This window comes from Pogona vitticeps, chromosome 6 (assembly GCF_051106095.1).
Source record: "Pogona vitticeps strain Pit_001003342236 chromosome 6, PviZW2.1, whole genome shotgun sequence".
Taxonomy (NCBI): domain Eukaryota; kingdom Metazoa; phylum Chordata; class Lepidosauria; order Squamata; family Agamidae; genus Pogona; species Pogona vitticeps.
Window position 1 is genome coordinate 48,137,823 of NC_135788.1, and position 16,930 is coordinate 48,154,752.

Here is a 16,930-nt window from a genome sequence, read left to right on the forward strand (position 1 = left end):
CAGATCTGTGATTCAGATCTGCCCTCTGCAATTCAAATTGCCTTGCTCCATAAAAACTGGACTCAGCTAATGTGGCAAGCTAATACACCAAATAAAACCTGTAGCCCTAGTGGTAATATATTAAGGAAAGGAGTGTTAGGTCCCTTTTTGGTTTCCCTTTTGAACTTTATTCTGCATGTGCTCAGTGCCTTTTTAATCATTCTGTGCTTCAGAATGAAATTTGACTAACAATACACATTAGCCTCCCCCCCGTCCCTTAATGTTTTAAATATCTGCAAAATTACTTCTATTTAGGCCTAATTTATGATGAAGTGATGCAGCTTCCTGCAAAGCTCTGAACTACAGAGAGCTAGTCTAGCAGGCTCTCAGTAGTAACTTTATCTTCCCCTCACCATTCTCAGGCCTGTTTAAGTTACTGCCAATTTTAGAAGCTTTTGTTTCTGTCCTCTCTCCCTCTCCCTCTCTCTCTCTGCTTCTCAAAATGTCTGGGTAGTCACATGGTCTAACTTCTCTGCAGAAGGTGAAGGGAAAGAGACTCCTCCTTCCTGCTTTGCTTCTCCAATAGAGAAGCCTACTGGGTGATGCAAGCAGGCAGATATGCTAATATCTGTGCACTGGAGGATTGTGGGAGGAACATCTAGCCCCTGATGGGGGTCCTGTGGGGCACCCCAAAACACTGAGTAGCTCTCCTGGCCTCTTTCAGGACTGGGGCTGTGCAGCACTGTTCTGATCAGGAGGTACAGCCGGCGGTCACCATGCCTTTGGGGGATAGTGCACACAAAGGGCCAGGAGGCTTAGGGGCCATTCAAACTCAGACCTGGCAGGGGAGATACCATTGTTGTAAAAGTGGTTTTCCCAGGGTAAGGCTCATCTATTGCACTTTGGATGAGCTGACCCCTGTGATTTCCCCAAATGTGGGAAAATCAACTGCCTAAGTGGGAGATTGTGTTTGTGGTTTCCCTTGGTCTTTCTAGAACCACTCTTTGGTCCTTTGCTATTTTCATTGTTTGCTGCCATAGGCCTGTTTGCCTTGCTGGTTTTCCAGGTGGGCTGCAGGAGGCAGATCCTAGAAAGCTAGCAGTGCAGAATGGTGAGGTCCAAACAGAAAGCAGTCTCTGCTGCCAGTTCAGAGACCTCCCAGCATGGCAGTGGGAGGCTTTTGGGTGGTGGTGGCTGTACCCTGGGTTACTGCATTCACTCCATAAGACGCATGTACTTTCCCTCCCACCTTTTTGGAGAGAAAAAGTGCATCTTATGGAGCGAAAAATACGGTAGGTTACACTGGAATTATATTTTTATGTTGACTGTTACTGAGACAACAGAGAACTGTCACATTTACCTTAAGAGGAAACCATTTTCATTGTTCTGATCCAGCCAAACTGGATAGTTTTTAAATACCAGGAAGCAGTCACAGGAAATTGCTTTATTTTGAATCACACCGGTGCCTGCTTAACTCATTATTTTCTACACTAATGGATCAGAGCTTTGCAGGGTTGCAGGCAGGAATATTTTCCAGCAGTAGCAGAAGATGGTAGAAGCTGAAAGTGGGATTTGGGCAAAAAAAAAGACATGGGCCATGAAGAGTCTTCAGTTTTATATTGTACTGTAGTTGCAGTACAAAATTTCTGTCACCAAATATGACAGGCCTGGTTTCCATGTTTTATGAACATAGGCAACATTGCTGATAAGATCACTTTTATTTGTCTGTTTCTCTTAACTCACAGTACAGTGAGGCTGAGAACTGGAGAAGATTACTCCAGGATAAGTGGGTTAGTCTAAGTTTGTGAGTCATGATGAATTCAGCATTGCTACTGTATTCTGCCTTCTTCTGACAATTTTACAATTAGTTAATATACCTGTAGTGGTTGTTCTCACCCTGGCTTTAAACCAAGTGAGGTAGAGAACTACCTAAAGGAGAACACCATCATTGAACTCTAGAAAATTTTGGTATTTTCCTTCTGTTGCTAAGACAACTGACAAAATCGTACAGGAACTAAATTTAACTGCCTGAGGCAGTTAAAGAAATGAATCAATACACTTAAAAACAATGTGACTGCTCCCACTGGTATATACACCATGTGACCGTAAAAATAAATGTACTAGTGCAACAGAGGTATGGAAAGAATCAGTATAACTGGAGTTCTTTTGGCAGGTGTGATTAGACCCTAATAGGTGAAATGAAGTGTAGCTCCATAGCTGGCTTGTTTTTAATTTGCTTGCAGTTTAGACTGAGCAGCAGGACTCCCCACATCTGTAAGGGCTTTCTTTGTCCTTTAAAAGAAGATGATAGAGCAGAGAGCATTTCTTTCTGGTCATGAGAATGAGATCTACAACAAACTGTTGGGTCAGAGTAGAAGCCTATCTAGTCTGACATTCTGTTCCCATAGTACTCAACAGTTTAACCAGGACATGAAGGGCTTCTACTTCTTGCTTCTACTTCTCCGTAGCTGTTGTACAGAGAGGTATGCTGCTTTTGCTACTGAAAGGAATATATATTCATCATATATACATGTAATTATGCATATCGTTTTTGTCAAAGTTTTGTGATCAAACTATAGTTTAGTGCAGATTTTGATTTATCAATGCATAAATGGCTTGGTTACACCACTACAGTTCACCATAGATTTTTTAAAAATAATCCCAGTTCTTCCTGGAAAACAGGATAGATTTATTCCAAAGTTACTGTATGGTAAGAACCTGTGTTCATGTTGATTTTTACAAGTTATGCATATAGGTTAAACTGGAGGCAAATAGTTTGATTTTATAACCAGTTGTAATGACAATCTAACATGTCTACTGCAAGTACATTTCATTGCACTAATATATAGTAGCTGTGTGAACTGCTTGACAAAGGACTTGCGTCTGTAGGGTTATTAAAGGACAATTCTCTTTATCTTCTAATTCAGTGGTTCTCAGCCTTGAGTAACCTAGGTGTTCTTGGACTGCAACTCCCAGAAACCTCACCTAGCACAGAGGATGGTGAAATCTTATAGGAATTGCTGTCCAAGAACACCTGAGTTACCCAAGATTGGGAAACACTGTTCTGGTTGAAAGGCCAGTTTAAAGATAAAGAACCACATAGGTGTAAAGTATTTAAATTTATTTTAAATGTGCATGTGTACATTCAAATTGTCGCATGCACATTTATTTTTAATTAGCATATGTAATTTTTATACAAATGTTGACCTCTTTTTTGTCTTGCATATTGGTAATGCATGTGTGTGCGTCTTTTGTACTTGCAAGTAGCCATGTAAAGGATTACACTGTAACCTATTATGTAAAATTCACAAAACCTGTGCTAATTCTTTTATCAGCTCAAATAATAATTTAAATACCGGGCGGGGGGGGGCATGATATTTGTTAAATTAAAAGTAGTCTATGTTTTTCTGCTTTTTACCTGCAGTGTGTAACTTGATTTTTTATGCCTTATTTTTTTGTGTTCAGGAAATGAAGTTGGCAGCAGAATCCTTGAAAGAACAAACAGCCTAGGATGATAATCTGAACAGTTTTGGAAGAGTATATACAAGTATTAACAACAAAAATGTCTGATATTTTTATTTGATCATAGTACTCCATGGAAAATATTACCATATTCTTATCCACCACTGAAAGCCTGATTGAAAGAAAAAAAGTTATCAACATGCTGTACGAAATATAGAGCCTGATTGAAGTCTGTGCCAGATCTAGTTATGCTCTGCAGCTACCAACTTGATCAGAATGTCCCTTACAGATGCAAATATTCATAGTCACCCAGTAATCCTAAACTGTAGCTTTTAAAAGCACTCTGGAGGCAGCAGTCCTTAATTCACAGCCCTGTATCCCTCATGGCAAAGAATTTTATCTTCATACTAGAATATTTAATCAACCTAATTTTTTTAAAGTCAGCTTATTAGATAGTTCCCTGCATTTAAGAAGAAATGAATCTAAATCTTATTTACTGTAAAATGTGTATAAATTTTTCCCATAGGACCAGTCTCATGCAAAGTGTTTTTTAAAGAAATGTATACTGTATGAAACTGTTAGTGCTTAGCTTTAAAATCTCTGTGCCTACTAAAATGGTTCATTCCATGGAGCCAGAAAAGTTTCATTTGACATGGAACACAGCTCATTCATCTTGATTCTATCTCAGTGAAGATAACAATTAAACCCACATGTATCTCCTTTCTGCTGTGCATTGACTTCTACTTTGGTTTGTCATTAAATGTAGGCTGCATTACATAAAACTTTAATCTGTCTAGGAAGGCATGTCATTAAAACATTGGATCATTGTGAATCTCTCTCCTCGCTCCCAGCCCCATGGGTTCCAAAATACAGTATTGTTTGTACCATATGATGCTGTGTTTTTCTTTGCTGGAGGTGTGATGTTTAAGCCAAGGTCTTTTAAACTATGTGGCAAGAGGGCACTGATTGGTTTTGCTTCTTATGATGTGGCTTATGCTTCAGGCAGAACCTCTTTCTCAGTGAAATGTTTTGAAGTCAGCTCTGGAATAAGATTTTCTTCTCTGTTATAATAGTTGTGCTGGTTTTGGTGCATAGCAGAGGAAAGGCTGTATTTTGTGTTAACTAAGATACTGATCAAAACTGAAAATACAGTTTTTATCCTGTACAGATCTTGAAGAAATTACTTTTTGGTCCATAATTCATAGACTCCTCCAGCAGAACTGCCAGTGGCCCTGCTGCCTGGGAAGTCTTAAAAAGAGTAACTTGTCTTAGCTTTGTTGTCTTAACCATCTCCCAAATGCATATGTGCTTTAACTAAAGCTTTCAGTACAAATGACTTGCTTCTGGCTATGAGATATACATGTCTTTTGGAAACATGTATTTATTACATATTATAAGCCTATCATAAGGGATGTGGTGGCGCTGTGGGCCAAGCAGTCATAAGATCGAATCCACGCAATGGAGTGAGCTCCCGTTGCTTGTCCCAGCTCCTGCCAACCTAGTGGTTCGAAAGCATGCAAATGCAAGTAGATAAATAGGGACCACCTCGGTGGGAAGGTAACAATGTTCCGTGTCTAAGTCGCACTGGCCATGTGACCACGGAAGATTGTCTTCGGACAAACGCTGGCTCTATGGCTTGGAAACGGGGATGAGCACCGCCCCCTAGAGTCGAACACGACTGGACAAAAATTGTCAAGGGGAACCTTTATCTTTACCTTTACAAGCCTATTATAGATCAACATGGACTCCATATTGAAGAATTCACTGTACCTCTTTTGCAAAATGTATGCTGCTAGATATATACACAAGCTTAAGCCTCCATTGCTATGCATGTCTCCTTGTCATCCACTTGTTGAGACGTATTTATGTCATGATGATTACTGTTCTGGCACTTCAATTGATCTCTGAAATTGCCTTGCTTGTAATAAGTGACATGATTGTCAGACTAGGACTCAGGAGACGGGTTCAAGTCCACACTTGGTCATGGGACGTTATTGGGGCAGGAGCATATGTGGCACTGGTTAGCCACTCCGTAAATATCTTGGAAACCCTACTAGGGTCACTGTAAGTTGGAATCAACTTAATAGCAAATAACCTGACAAAGCACACTGGAGAGATTGCTAACCCCAAATGATCAGTGGCTGCTGAATGCAGGGTGGATATTGTTCTTTGGTTATGTCAAAAGTAGCAAGCAGGAAATGGCCTTTCCTCCCACTTAGGAAGGAAGCAGAATTATTGTGGCTTCGTGTCCCCAGCAACCAGTCTATGTTGTCAGGGCACATAGCTCCTGGGTAAACGTGTCTGCAGAACAGGATGTGATTGGCTTTTGTTTATGTACACAGCACTATTTGGGAAGTAGAACACTTTTAAATGCTTACATTTAGTCGTATACATTCCTAGTTAGGCGCCCTGCTGAAAAGAATCCCTGCTTTTTTTTGCCAGTGTTCATGGTGAATGATACATTCAGCACTGCATGGATAAAAGGAGCTGAATTTAAGAGAAATTTAGCAACAATTATTACTTAAGGGACATAAAGAAACTAATATGCCTACTTTAAAGCTTACACAGAAATCAGAACAAATACACACATTGAAATCCTGCTGCTTTTTTATGCAGACAAGATGGGGGAAAAGGATAACATTCATTTGCTTCTAGCTGGCAATTGACAAGTCCTTGCTGGGATTCTTGGGTGTGCACCAAGCAAACAGGCATGTTTGCTTTCAAGAATCTCAGTGGCAATTCATTGTTTGCCAACTAGAAGCTAGTGAATGTTATGCCTTCAGTCCACATAATAAAGCAACAGGATATCAGTCTATATAAATCCTACACAAGCAAAAGTATGCCTTCATATTGGTCCTTAGAAAATAATTTTAAAAGACGTAGAGCATGACTGATGCAATCAATCATCTCATTCTACATTTAATATAGTCTGTTTCAAGTAGTTTATAAACACACATATTCAATTCTGTACTTCCTGAAGTTGCCATTTCTTGACTTTGGAGGAGATCACAAATATTGTTGCACTCTTCAAGTAATATAATTGTTTAAATTATTTTTGCACTAAAGGAAGCCAGGGCAAATAAATCTGTTGAAAAACTGAGCTGCATGATTAAAAAAACCTAACCAAGAATTCTTGCTTTTATTCTTAAGTTTCACACTGAATGGCTAACCACAAAGGGGAAAAAATAGTACCTCACGGCATTTTACTTAGTAACATTGAACACAGGCAGTTACATAAACTCCTTTTCTCTTCTAAGAGCAAAACCAAGTGTAATGTTAGATCCAATTAGGGCCATATTTGCTTTCAAACATATATAAGACACATCTGGATTGTGGCAGAGAATTTAATTCTTCTCTTCCCTGCTTCAGCCCTCATGAAAAATACCCTTCTGAATCTATTTGTGTTAGAAGCAAATGCCCAACAGCTACTATTTGCATGTTTTGGTAGAGTTGCATTGGCATGGCTAGTATATCCTCAGAAAGATCCTTTCCCAGAAATTCCCACTTGTATTACTGCTTGTCATCTTTTTCAATATACTGTATAACGTTTATACAACCAGGATAATAGATACAGCCAAGCTCATAATGTTGACATTGAATTACATTCTAATTATAGTGCCCATCAAAGAAAAGCTGTTTCTCACACAATGCCAACTAAGGCATTGTTCTTCAGTAGGAACAAACTCTTTATTTTGAGGATTTTCTCTGAAGTCTTTCTTGAAGAGCTGCTCATCTATCCTCCCTTCTCAGCCCTTTCCTAATATCATGTGGAAATTACTTAGGGGTTTTTGTGTGCACTGAGCCTTTTACAAATATGACCATGCATTTAAGGGGAAAAGTTGTATTTCATATGTTTTTGCATAAGTTCACTGGAATAGTATACAATGCATTTTATATGTTTTAATTATTTTAGCTGAGACAGACACATTAACAACTGAATCAAGTCTAGAAACTAGTTAACTGTTTTATGCTGAGCTGAAACCTCTTGGATTCCACAAACTTGGAATTGCTTTGGTACATAAAGATGTGAGTAGGGGGTGTGTGTGTGCGCGCGCGCGCACGCACGCACACACGCACGCACACACGCACACACACACTTGCTAAGTAGGGGACTATCATGATTTTAAACCTATATAAACTTACAGAAAATAGGATTGTCAAACACCACCCCAGATTATCTAGACCAGTATAAAGTGAGGTTCTCCTCACCAACACAGAATCTGTAGCATTACAGAACTGAACCTGTTAAAGTACAGAATGGATGAAAAATGTGCTGCTGCTTAGATTTCTTTTCATATACAGTATTTGAAATAGCTTCAAGAGGAGGGATTTGCAATGGCAGACATGTAGGTAGCTATGATCGCAGAACAGCATATTAGCATATCCATATGAAGTTGAATTTATAATAAATTATTAGCTTACAAAATGGGGAATCTAATTTGGCTGCTATCATTACTTGAGCATATTGGCATTTTAAATTCAACAAAAGACACAAGCTTGATGACAATACTAAGAAAGGCTTTGTTTGAAGGAGGGTCACAGATAATGAAAAATCTGCCTTCATCTAATTTCCACCCATATGTACAGCTAGCTTCTTTGGATGGATGGGACAATGTGGTTTATAAACAGAAAAAAAATGCAATGTCTGTATTACAGTTATGCTGACTTGCATTTTGGAAAGATGTAAACAAAAACACAGTTTTCCTAATGAAGAATGTTGTGTTCACAAATTATGGACTGTCAGGTTGTTTCAAGAAAGCTATGATAGTGGTCTTTCTGCTTAATCCATTTTATCAGGCCTTATATGTTCAAATATATTGTATTCTTATGGGCACATCACATGATGCTTGTGAGTATACATAATTTATTTTACTGCTGCTTTGGAATATCAAATGAGTTGCTTACACGCTGATCTTGTGACAATAAATATGCATTTAATCTCTGACATGGTCTGATTAAGTATACTATATAGTGAAAAAAAACCAGGGTTAGTTAAGTACATTATATAGTACTTAATAGCTGGCTGGATAGTTCAATGAGTTGGGCACCTGACTCTGGAGCCAGAGGTTCAATCCCCCTGTCTTGCCCAGGAGCAAAGCCAGCCTGTGTAGCCTTGGGCACGCTTTCCCTAAAGAGAATAGTAAACCATTTCTCAGTAGTATCTAGAAAACCTTGGAAAGGGTCACCATAAATCAGAATTGACTTGATAGCACATCATTATTGTACTTGGAAGCTGTCTTCTTATAAACTGTCTTCAGGTCAAGATTTTTTGGGGGGCTACAACTGCTACTGTTTAACCTTAATCACTCCTTTTCCCCCTAAATGGTGAATCTGATGGATATGGTCCCATTCATGAACATAGAACAAACTACCGCTTCCCTACTGCTTTAGCAGCTTTATTTGTTCAGTAATTTACTTCTTATATCTTCACGTTTATTATTTATAGACTCTGCAAAGTCTCATAACTGGTGTGATTTGCCAAGCAGGTAACACAGAGAGAAGAGTAATCCGAGTGAACCAGTTTTTCTTTGGCACATCCAGAACAAGTGGGGGAAATACAGTTCATAAGATCAAATTTTAATTTTCCTATTGCAATTTTTAAAAAAAAAAATCAGACACATATTCACGCAGTGACCAACAGTCAAGAAAAAAGACATTCTTAAATATCTCTAACTCTGCACTGACCCAGGAAGGAGTTGAGGATGGAAGTCCTCTTGGCACTAGTGTCACATAGAAGGGGGAGAATACCTAATGCATCCTAAGAGTGCCCTGGAAGTTGCCACAGTTTGCCTTCCAGATGTTCAGGGACTTGCTGAATAAATATCAGTTACAGGTAATATTAATCCTACTTTACTTGTTACAGTAGAGAGCCACAGCAGATCAGCTTCTCACATTCTCAGTGCTGAAAAAGTAGCTAAATTAAAGAGTATAAAAAGTTGACATGAAAGTCAATTATGCACCAATCAAGAGGTCATTTTTATTAATTGGATTTCTCCCCCCTCCCTTGTCACACACCATGAATGTTTATACAGTGAAGAAAGCCAAACATCTCTGGAAGCAAACTGACAAAGGTCAACTGATATTTCTGTACCCTCCCTAACACACGTAGCTTTTCTCTATTCTGTTCCGCTTAGTTTCGTTGCTACTTGTAAGATTCTGTGTCAAGATTGTCATGTCTTAAATACAGATAAGTTGCTAGAGGTACATTATATACACATACAGAAAAATACAAGACTAGTTGCTTTCCACAATATTAAATTTATATGCTACGGTAACTATAAGCAACTTGTAAAGACAAATTTAGGGGTACAAGAAACTGTTACTTATTCTATTATAGTTTGGTCCAATATATTTCAAAGTAGTGGTTATTCTCTCCCTCCTTTTAACATGACAACGTAACATACAACACATGCACAATCATTCACCTGTGAACAAATGGATAAAACCACAACACTCAAGCTAACATCTGTACACCCCAAAGTTCACCCAAACATACATAACTAAATAAGGCTATTTTACAGCTATGCAGCATAAATGGTCAACACTGCTGTTCTAAAGTGAGCACCATATATATATATACATACATATATACATATACATGTTTGTATACAAAAACAGATGAAATGAAAAAACACCCAGGGTTAGTTAAAAGGTGTTCCAAGGCTGTACATAATGTGCGGAAAGAATATTTACAATACTTGAAAATAAAAAGCTGCAACACAGTTTATTGCCAATGCCCTTTATAAACTTTATCTTACTATAGATGCTCTGTTCACTGACACCTGTGAACTGTCCATGTTTCTGGCCTTTGTAAAATCCCTGCTCAAGAAAATTTCAAGCAAATACGTTCTATGGCTTCACTCACACATCTGTTCTCATAGCTTGTATATAGGTATAGCATGACAGGTTGTTTTCAAACCAGATTGCAACAATAGCTTAAATTATAAAACCAGAATATTACACTGATACCTTATTACACTTGGGAAATGGAAAGGAAGAAAATCTTAATAGGCTAGATATTAAAATACACTGTGATCTAATTCTAATCACATTTACCTGGAAGTAAGCCATCCTGAATTTGATGGAACTTGCTTCCCAGTAAATGTTTTAGATTACTTATTAAACAACCTTTACAATACTTTTTAAAAAAGCCAGTGTGAAGAACAAACCACAAAGATAACAGTCTTTGGTGCTCTACAGTCTACAATGTTAATGAAATGCACTGTACTTGACCATTTTGCTAGGATTAAGATACTGAGCTATGTAAACTGTCTCAGACAATCTGTGCCTGTCTGTGTTGATACATAATACCATCAACTCTTACCAGCACTGCTCTCAAGACCCAGTGCACAGAGCATGAACACATAATGTTTTTGCCATTCCCAAGTTGGGAATCTGCAATTTATGTTACTCTAGATAAAAGTTCACAAAATTTAGTTCATCTGGTCAAAAGTATTTCTTTGTACAAAAGAACTTCCAACACTTTCATTTGCTGTCATTTCCATAGCAAGGGTTAAAAACACATAACAGCTAATAGCAGTAAAAGGAAATCAATCCATGCCAACTTGTCTTATCTGACATGATTTAGAGAGAGTTATTGAAGGGGATTAAAAAAATTGTACTCCAAACTAAATTTGGTATCAGAAGAATTTATTGATTTTTTTGTTGTTAATTTATTCTGTGCTGTATCCTGAGATCTACGGAGTGTACTTACATCACATAATAGAAATGCACTCCAGTCCCAGCTCTTCACTAATCTGAACAGACCCAGTTCCACCAATGGTTTCTGCTCTCCACAACTTCACTTAACATGTCTCACAAATGACTAAATGCAGGTGTGTTTTTAAAGCCCTTTCAATATCACACTACACCAGAATAATAGCTATCTTGAGCCCCCCATTCATTTGTTTAGCTGGAAGTAGTGGGAAACAAGAGATAAACGTTTTCATCTTTAAAATAATCAGTACTTGAAATTTCTAATAATATTGAAACTAGGCTGTGAATGCTACAAGGGCAGGATGGAGCACAGATTGAGAAAATGCAAACTTCATAAATCCTTTTATGATGTAGTTATGATTGGTTTACGAACTTGAAGTGACTTGCTGGAAAAGATCTTAATAGTCACACGAATTGGTCCACTAAAATATCTTGCAGTTTACCTAACAAATGCCACAATATACATCAATAAAGAATGTATTTTCCCTTAGATTGGAAAAAAGACTCCAAGCAAATTAATTTGCCTTTTATAGTTTTAAAAAGATTGTCTGCATGTAACAATATTTATATGGGGAAAAAAGCTGCCTTAGAAATGTTTAATCTTGCCTGTATCAAAGCAAGATCTTCAGATCAGCCACCACCTTATGCATATTAGTTTAAGACAAAGATGTGGGATTAAAAATCAATAGTTCAAGATTTCTTAATTTTCAGTGCATTTTTGCTTTGTACAAGCCTTGGAAATCTGAAACCTCCCAGAAGAGTTTTCAGCATCAAAACATTATTGCTTTGGTTCTGTTGCAAACACACAGAATTATGCCACATCTCACACAGTCAGGTAAAGTTGGGTAAGATCAGAACAAAACTGTACATTTCACAAAGAAACAAAAGCTCTCCCCCCTCTCTCATTTAAGTGCAGAATGTAAAACTATTAAGTGCTTCATTTACACTGGATTTAGACACAAATCTTACTGTAATCCAGATTTTCTATAGTAAAATCATAAATGTAAAAAAATTACACACATCCTGGTTTGTTGGGAACAAAAAGAGTATTTGCTAGCAGCATGCACAAAATCATGCATTGTCATATCAAGCAAAACTAAATTAAAACATAATAAATTACTGCTCAAAGCCCATTTTAAAATATTAAGACAACAACATTGAAGGGGTTCAGTGAAACAAAGTATTCACAGCTCTGAACAGGAAGATTGGTGATATCAAGTAGAATGAGTTAAATCTGGGTATTGTCAAACAACATGACAACAAGTAGTTTGACCCGAAGTACACAGAAGTCCCTCCTTCGGGTTTCGCTGAATATTCACAGATATTGTTTTTTCACACAGAGGTAGTTGTAGCACGTTATTTTTCAAGTTTTTGCTCTTGATTCGTTCCAATTCATTTGTGGTGTTTGACATTTGGTCAGAGAAGAATTTTATGCTGCCCAAAGATGAAACTGGATTTACACCTCCAGTAGAACTTATACACATTTTCCATGTTGATTTCTCTTGCACCTTAACACTGGAAAAGGAGATGGTGTTTTGGGGATCAATAATGTATTTAGTGCTACTGTGAAGCTGAGAACCTAGACAAAGGCTCATCAATTTGAGACTTTCAACCAGGTCACCTGCACTTCTTGAAGACAACTGCATTGAATTACCAGATCCAGCACACCTACGAGTAGAACCAGAATTATTATTCGTGCTTCCACTAGAGCTACCAGAAGGACTTCCACCTCCTTTACTGTTATCACCAGGGCTTGTTTTGTCCAACCCTCCATTTCCATTGCTTGGTTTTCCTTGTCCACTGCCATCTCCTTGGTTCCCAGGTGGTCCTTCACTACTGTCCCGCCTGTGCCAGGAATAAGTAAAGCCACTGTCTTTATCTAGACGTCGCCTACTTTCTGAATCATCATCACTTGTTTCTGAACTGCTGCAGCTAGACCCACGACCCTGGCTTTTCCTTCTGTGGTAACGTTTATGCACAGTGCTAGGTGAAGCAATATTCATTTTTAGCCTGCTAAGTTTAGGGGGTAAGTTCTCATCCATATCAAACTCATCATCTGATTCTCCTTCTTCAAAGATCTGATTGAGGACTGGAGCACTCTTTCGGGAAGTAAGACGATTTGTAACTGAAGGCTTCCGTCGCAGAACAACTTGAGTTGAAAGGGAAACAGTTTTTTTATCTTCTTCTTCTTCCTCCTCATCTTCTTCTACCCTAAACAAGCACTTCCGACCACTAGTTGTAGGCTTTAAGCTCACTGAAGGAACAACAGAAAGTGTCGATCCAGCTAATTCAGGAATATCCTCTTTCTTTCCTGAATCATTAAGTGCCTTACTCCTGTGACCATTCAGAACAGTCTCAGCAGTGCGAGCAGGAGACTGAGGAACAGCTCCATGGGACAGAGGAGAAGCTGTAAGATCATCTTCTAAATCTTGAGGAACATCAATTTTGGTTGGCCATGATTGCCTACAGTAAGTGAAATATTGGGAAAAAAGAAAATGAAGTTTTAGTGAACCAAAAAGAGCAAAGAAAACTCTTTAAAGTCAACCTTGCATCACAAGAAGCATTATTACAAAAATATTTATAGCAAAATGTGAAATCTACTTCTAAAACTGGCTAAGGAAACAAAGAACTAAATTTCTAAATTGTATTTCCTTGGCTCCATGAAGAAGAGAAAAATTTCTTCCTCCAGGCAACATAACTAATACACCATTGGGCTCTGATTTCTCAACCTTCAAACTAATCTCAAGCTTCTTCTGAAAATAAGGAGACTTTCAAAACCAATTTGTGACTTAGTTTGGGAGTCTAGTGTGTAAAGAAGGGAAAAAGCATTGATTCCATTGAACATGTCCATATTCAAGCTCCACAGATGATGTCTCTGAATCTGTAGCTCTCATAGAAAACAACTTTTTAAGGAAAAGGACTCGTTATAATTCCTTAATATTTTTTAAAAATTATCATGAATCCTCTTCCACAATCTTTCAAAAAGTATTTTAAGAAGTCATTCTTAAAGACATAGGGGGAAAAACCTAGACCACACACCCCCTCCACTACCTAAGCTTATTCACACTGTAGTTAATTCAAAAATGAGTTCTGGTCTTTAGCTAAAATCAGGCAAAGTCAGAGACAAATGTTTTAGTAGGTTAAAAGGAGTAATCATTCAGAAAGTATCTGGATGTTGAGTCATGGCAACTGAACTTTCTTATGAGGTTGAAACATTTCACTACTCATCAAGTAGCTTATTCAGAGTGAAGAAGCTACTTGGATGAGTAGCAAAACATTTGACTCAGCATCCAGATAATCTCACCTGAATGACTGAGAATCTTCACAGATACGTTCAAGAAAGCATGTTCAGGCTAACAAATGCTATAGTACCCCCAACATAAATTATACTGAGCAACTTCTGAAACCATCACCACAAACCTCAATGGCTATGGTTCAAAGAAATATCTTGATGTTTCCCATGTTCAAGGGGAGCAGCTAATTAAGTTGTAGGACTTTACTAACTAGCTTTGAGACTACCATTTAAAAAAAATCCAGCCAACAAGAGACAAATATGTTCTGGAGTCCCAGAAATATAGAAGCCCATCCAAATAAAGAGAATATGAATATAATCCTGTAGTCCTCAAGAATGTTGCTTAACCAACATTAACCAACATGTCAGATATCCTACAGTGCCTTCTGCATGTTTTTCATTGACCAAGGAGCAGGCCAAGTCAAAGTAAAGTGAGAAAACAGTCCCTTAAACATATGCTCTTGGTGTACATTTCCAGTCCAAGTATCACTCTCCAGCTGTATTCAGAAGATTGTTTCAAGGCCCATGATTCTAGTCTTGTTCCATTCAATCCCACCAACCACTCAATTTCCTCCTGTTTTCTTACCGCATTCCTACAATCCTACTGATTTTCTGTTTCCGGTGCATCTACAGAAACATCTAAAAATATTGATTTCCTTTTATTGTCTTTCTGTCCATTTCAAATTTGATGTTCCAGAATGTGTTTCAGTGACCTACTACAAGATAAGCATACACTGCAGGGTTGACATTAGGATCAAACTACTAGAGCCAACTTAAATTGTAAATCCCATGCTTGAGATTGGCTACATCTCTTCTTCTTCACAAGCAGCCATGCCTCTCCACAAATCTGTTTGGGACTGCTAAGGGCAGGGATGAGATCCGTTCCCCAGCAGTTTTTTCCTCTCAGAAAATGACCCTCGGCTGAAGCAATTTTATTCTGCTTCTTTTTAAAACTCATTTTAAAAATGGATCAAATGGCAACTTTGGAAATAGTGACCTTTGGTAGAAAAATATAACTAAGGAAGACCCAATCTGTTTTCCCCCACCCTATCTGTGACCACTTTCTGAAGTGGAAATATGCTATCAGTGTCTCAAGTCTGAGATTTAAACACATAACCAAATCTCATCCTGTTTGTCAGTTATTTTCTTCATTTCAAGATGGCCTCCAATTTTTAAAATAAACTCTTCTTTTTACAGACTCTTTGATGGAAATTTTTAACCACAATGGTGTGTACCTTGACTGGTCTGTGCGCTTCAGAAGTATACATCTTATTTTAGCCTTTTATTTATAGCGGTTTTAAACAGACGTCAGTCTTCTTGAAGGGACTCTTCAAATTATACCTTTCAGCTTCTTAAACTATTCTGTTTCTAAAATTAAATACAGTTGGACTTCCTGGCAATTTATTTTGCCTTTTCTAATTGCTCCTGCTTTCGTACCTGAACTATCCCTATGACAAAGTGACAAAATATATCTAAAACTTGTTAACTTGCTTTTCATCTGCCTGCTTTGAATAGAGGTACTGCAAGGAAGAAGCATAGTGAAGAGGAAAGAAGATCCAGTACATTTCCCACACTGCATCCAAGGAAAGGATAAGCATGGACTTCAAGACCTGTCTAGCTCTGTCCTTCTTGGTTTTGGAAAGTTCTGCATGTTCTTTGGCCTAGAACAGGCAGCAGGATCTGGAATAGTAGAAATATTTATTCATTCAATGCTACAGGTATAACCTATATAGCAGTGACGGTGAACCTTTTTGAGCCTGAGCGCCCAAACTTGGGGGGGGGGGAAGGGAACGAGCAGGCAGTGGCGGAAGCGGTGGCAGTGGAAGTGGCGGTGGAAGGGAGAATCCCAGGCACAGAGGTGCCTCCAGATCCCAATCCAGATCCACCTCCAGTCATGCCCAACCCCCGCCAGCACCAGCTGCTCCAGATCCTGACCCGCCACTTATCGGGGCACTAGCACTGTGGCTGTAGCTGCCTCCTCAGGTTTGGCTGCCAGGGGTACCAATCTGGTGACTTATGGCTCATGTGCCTACAGAGAGGGCTCTGCGTGCGAGCTGTGGCACACGTGCCATAGGTTTACCACCGCTGCTATATAGTGATAAAAGGGAATGCAAGTTGTTGTGGTTTTTCTCAAATGTCACTGACATTGTGTATTTGATGGTAGAAAGGCTGACCATAGCAAAATCATGACCTGGGGTGGGGGGAAGAAGAAAAGGAGCAATCTCCCATGAAACGTATTCCATAACTGTGCTGAAGGTTACTATGGTTCCAACTCCCAAACTACAGCAGAGGTTAGCAGTCTTTGACTGCTAAAGGTCTTTGAGCTAATCATAGTCTGTCATTCAGAAGCTACCAACAACATGTTTTTAGCAATTACACTAATTTTATAACATATTTAGAATTTTTTTTATTGTTTAACATTATCAATAAAAGACTGGAAGTTACTTTAAATATTTAAAAAGTATTACATTTTGTATTGAG

The 16,930-nt window shown here is 38.4% G+C and overlaps 2 protein-coding genes and 1 pseudogene across 9 annotated transcripts in view; 2 read left to right on the plus strand and 1 right to left on the minus strand.

Annotated features, from left to right (window-relative positions):
* ANO10 (anoctamin 10) overlaps nucleotides 1–4,330 on the plus strand; it is a 168,160-nt gene extending 163,830 nt beyond the window's left edge. For 7 of the 8 annotated variants that reach the window (XM_078377331.1, XM_020799473.3, XM_078377333.1 and 4 more), the window contains one exon: nucleotides 3,445–4,330. Coding sequence is in view for 4 of the 8 variants with exons in the window: in XM_020799473.3 (XP_020655132.3) it covers nucleotides 3,445–3,489 (45 nt within the window). In the remaining 4 variants the exon portion in view is untranslated. The remainder of the gene's footprint in view (nucleotides 1–3,444) is intronic. The other variant, XM_078377332.1, reaches the window with a different exon arrangement.
* On the plus strand, nucleotides 810–962 carry LOC140701517 (U1 spliceosomal RNA; annotated as a pseudogene).
* A 4,667-nt stretch (nucleotides 4,331–8,997) lies between the features above and the next one.
* The window catches only part of SNRK (SNF related kinase), a 42,561-nt gene continuing 34,628 nt past the window's right edge, over nucleotides 8,998–16,930 (minus strand). The window contains exon 7 of the mRNA XM_020799468.3: nucleotides 8,998–13,620. Within this exon, the coding sequence (XP_020655127.1) occupies nucleotides 12,402–13,620 (1,219 nt within the window). The 3' untranslated portion in view covers nucleotides 8,998–12,401. The remainder of the gene's footprint in view (nucleotides 13,621–16,930) is intronic.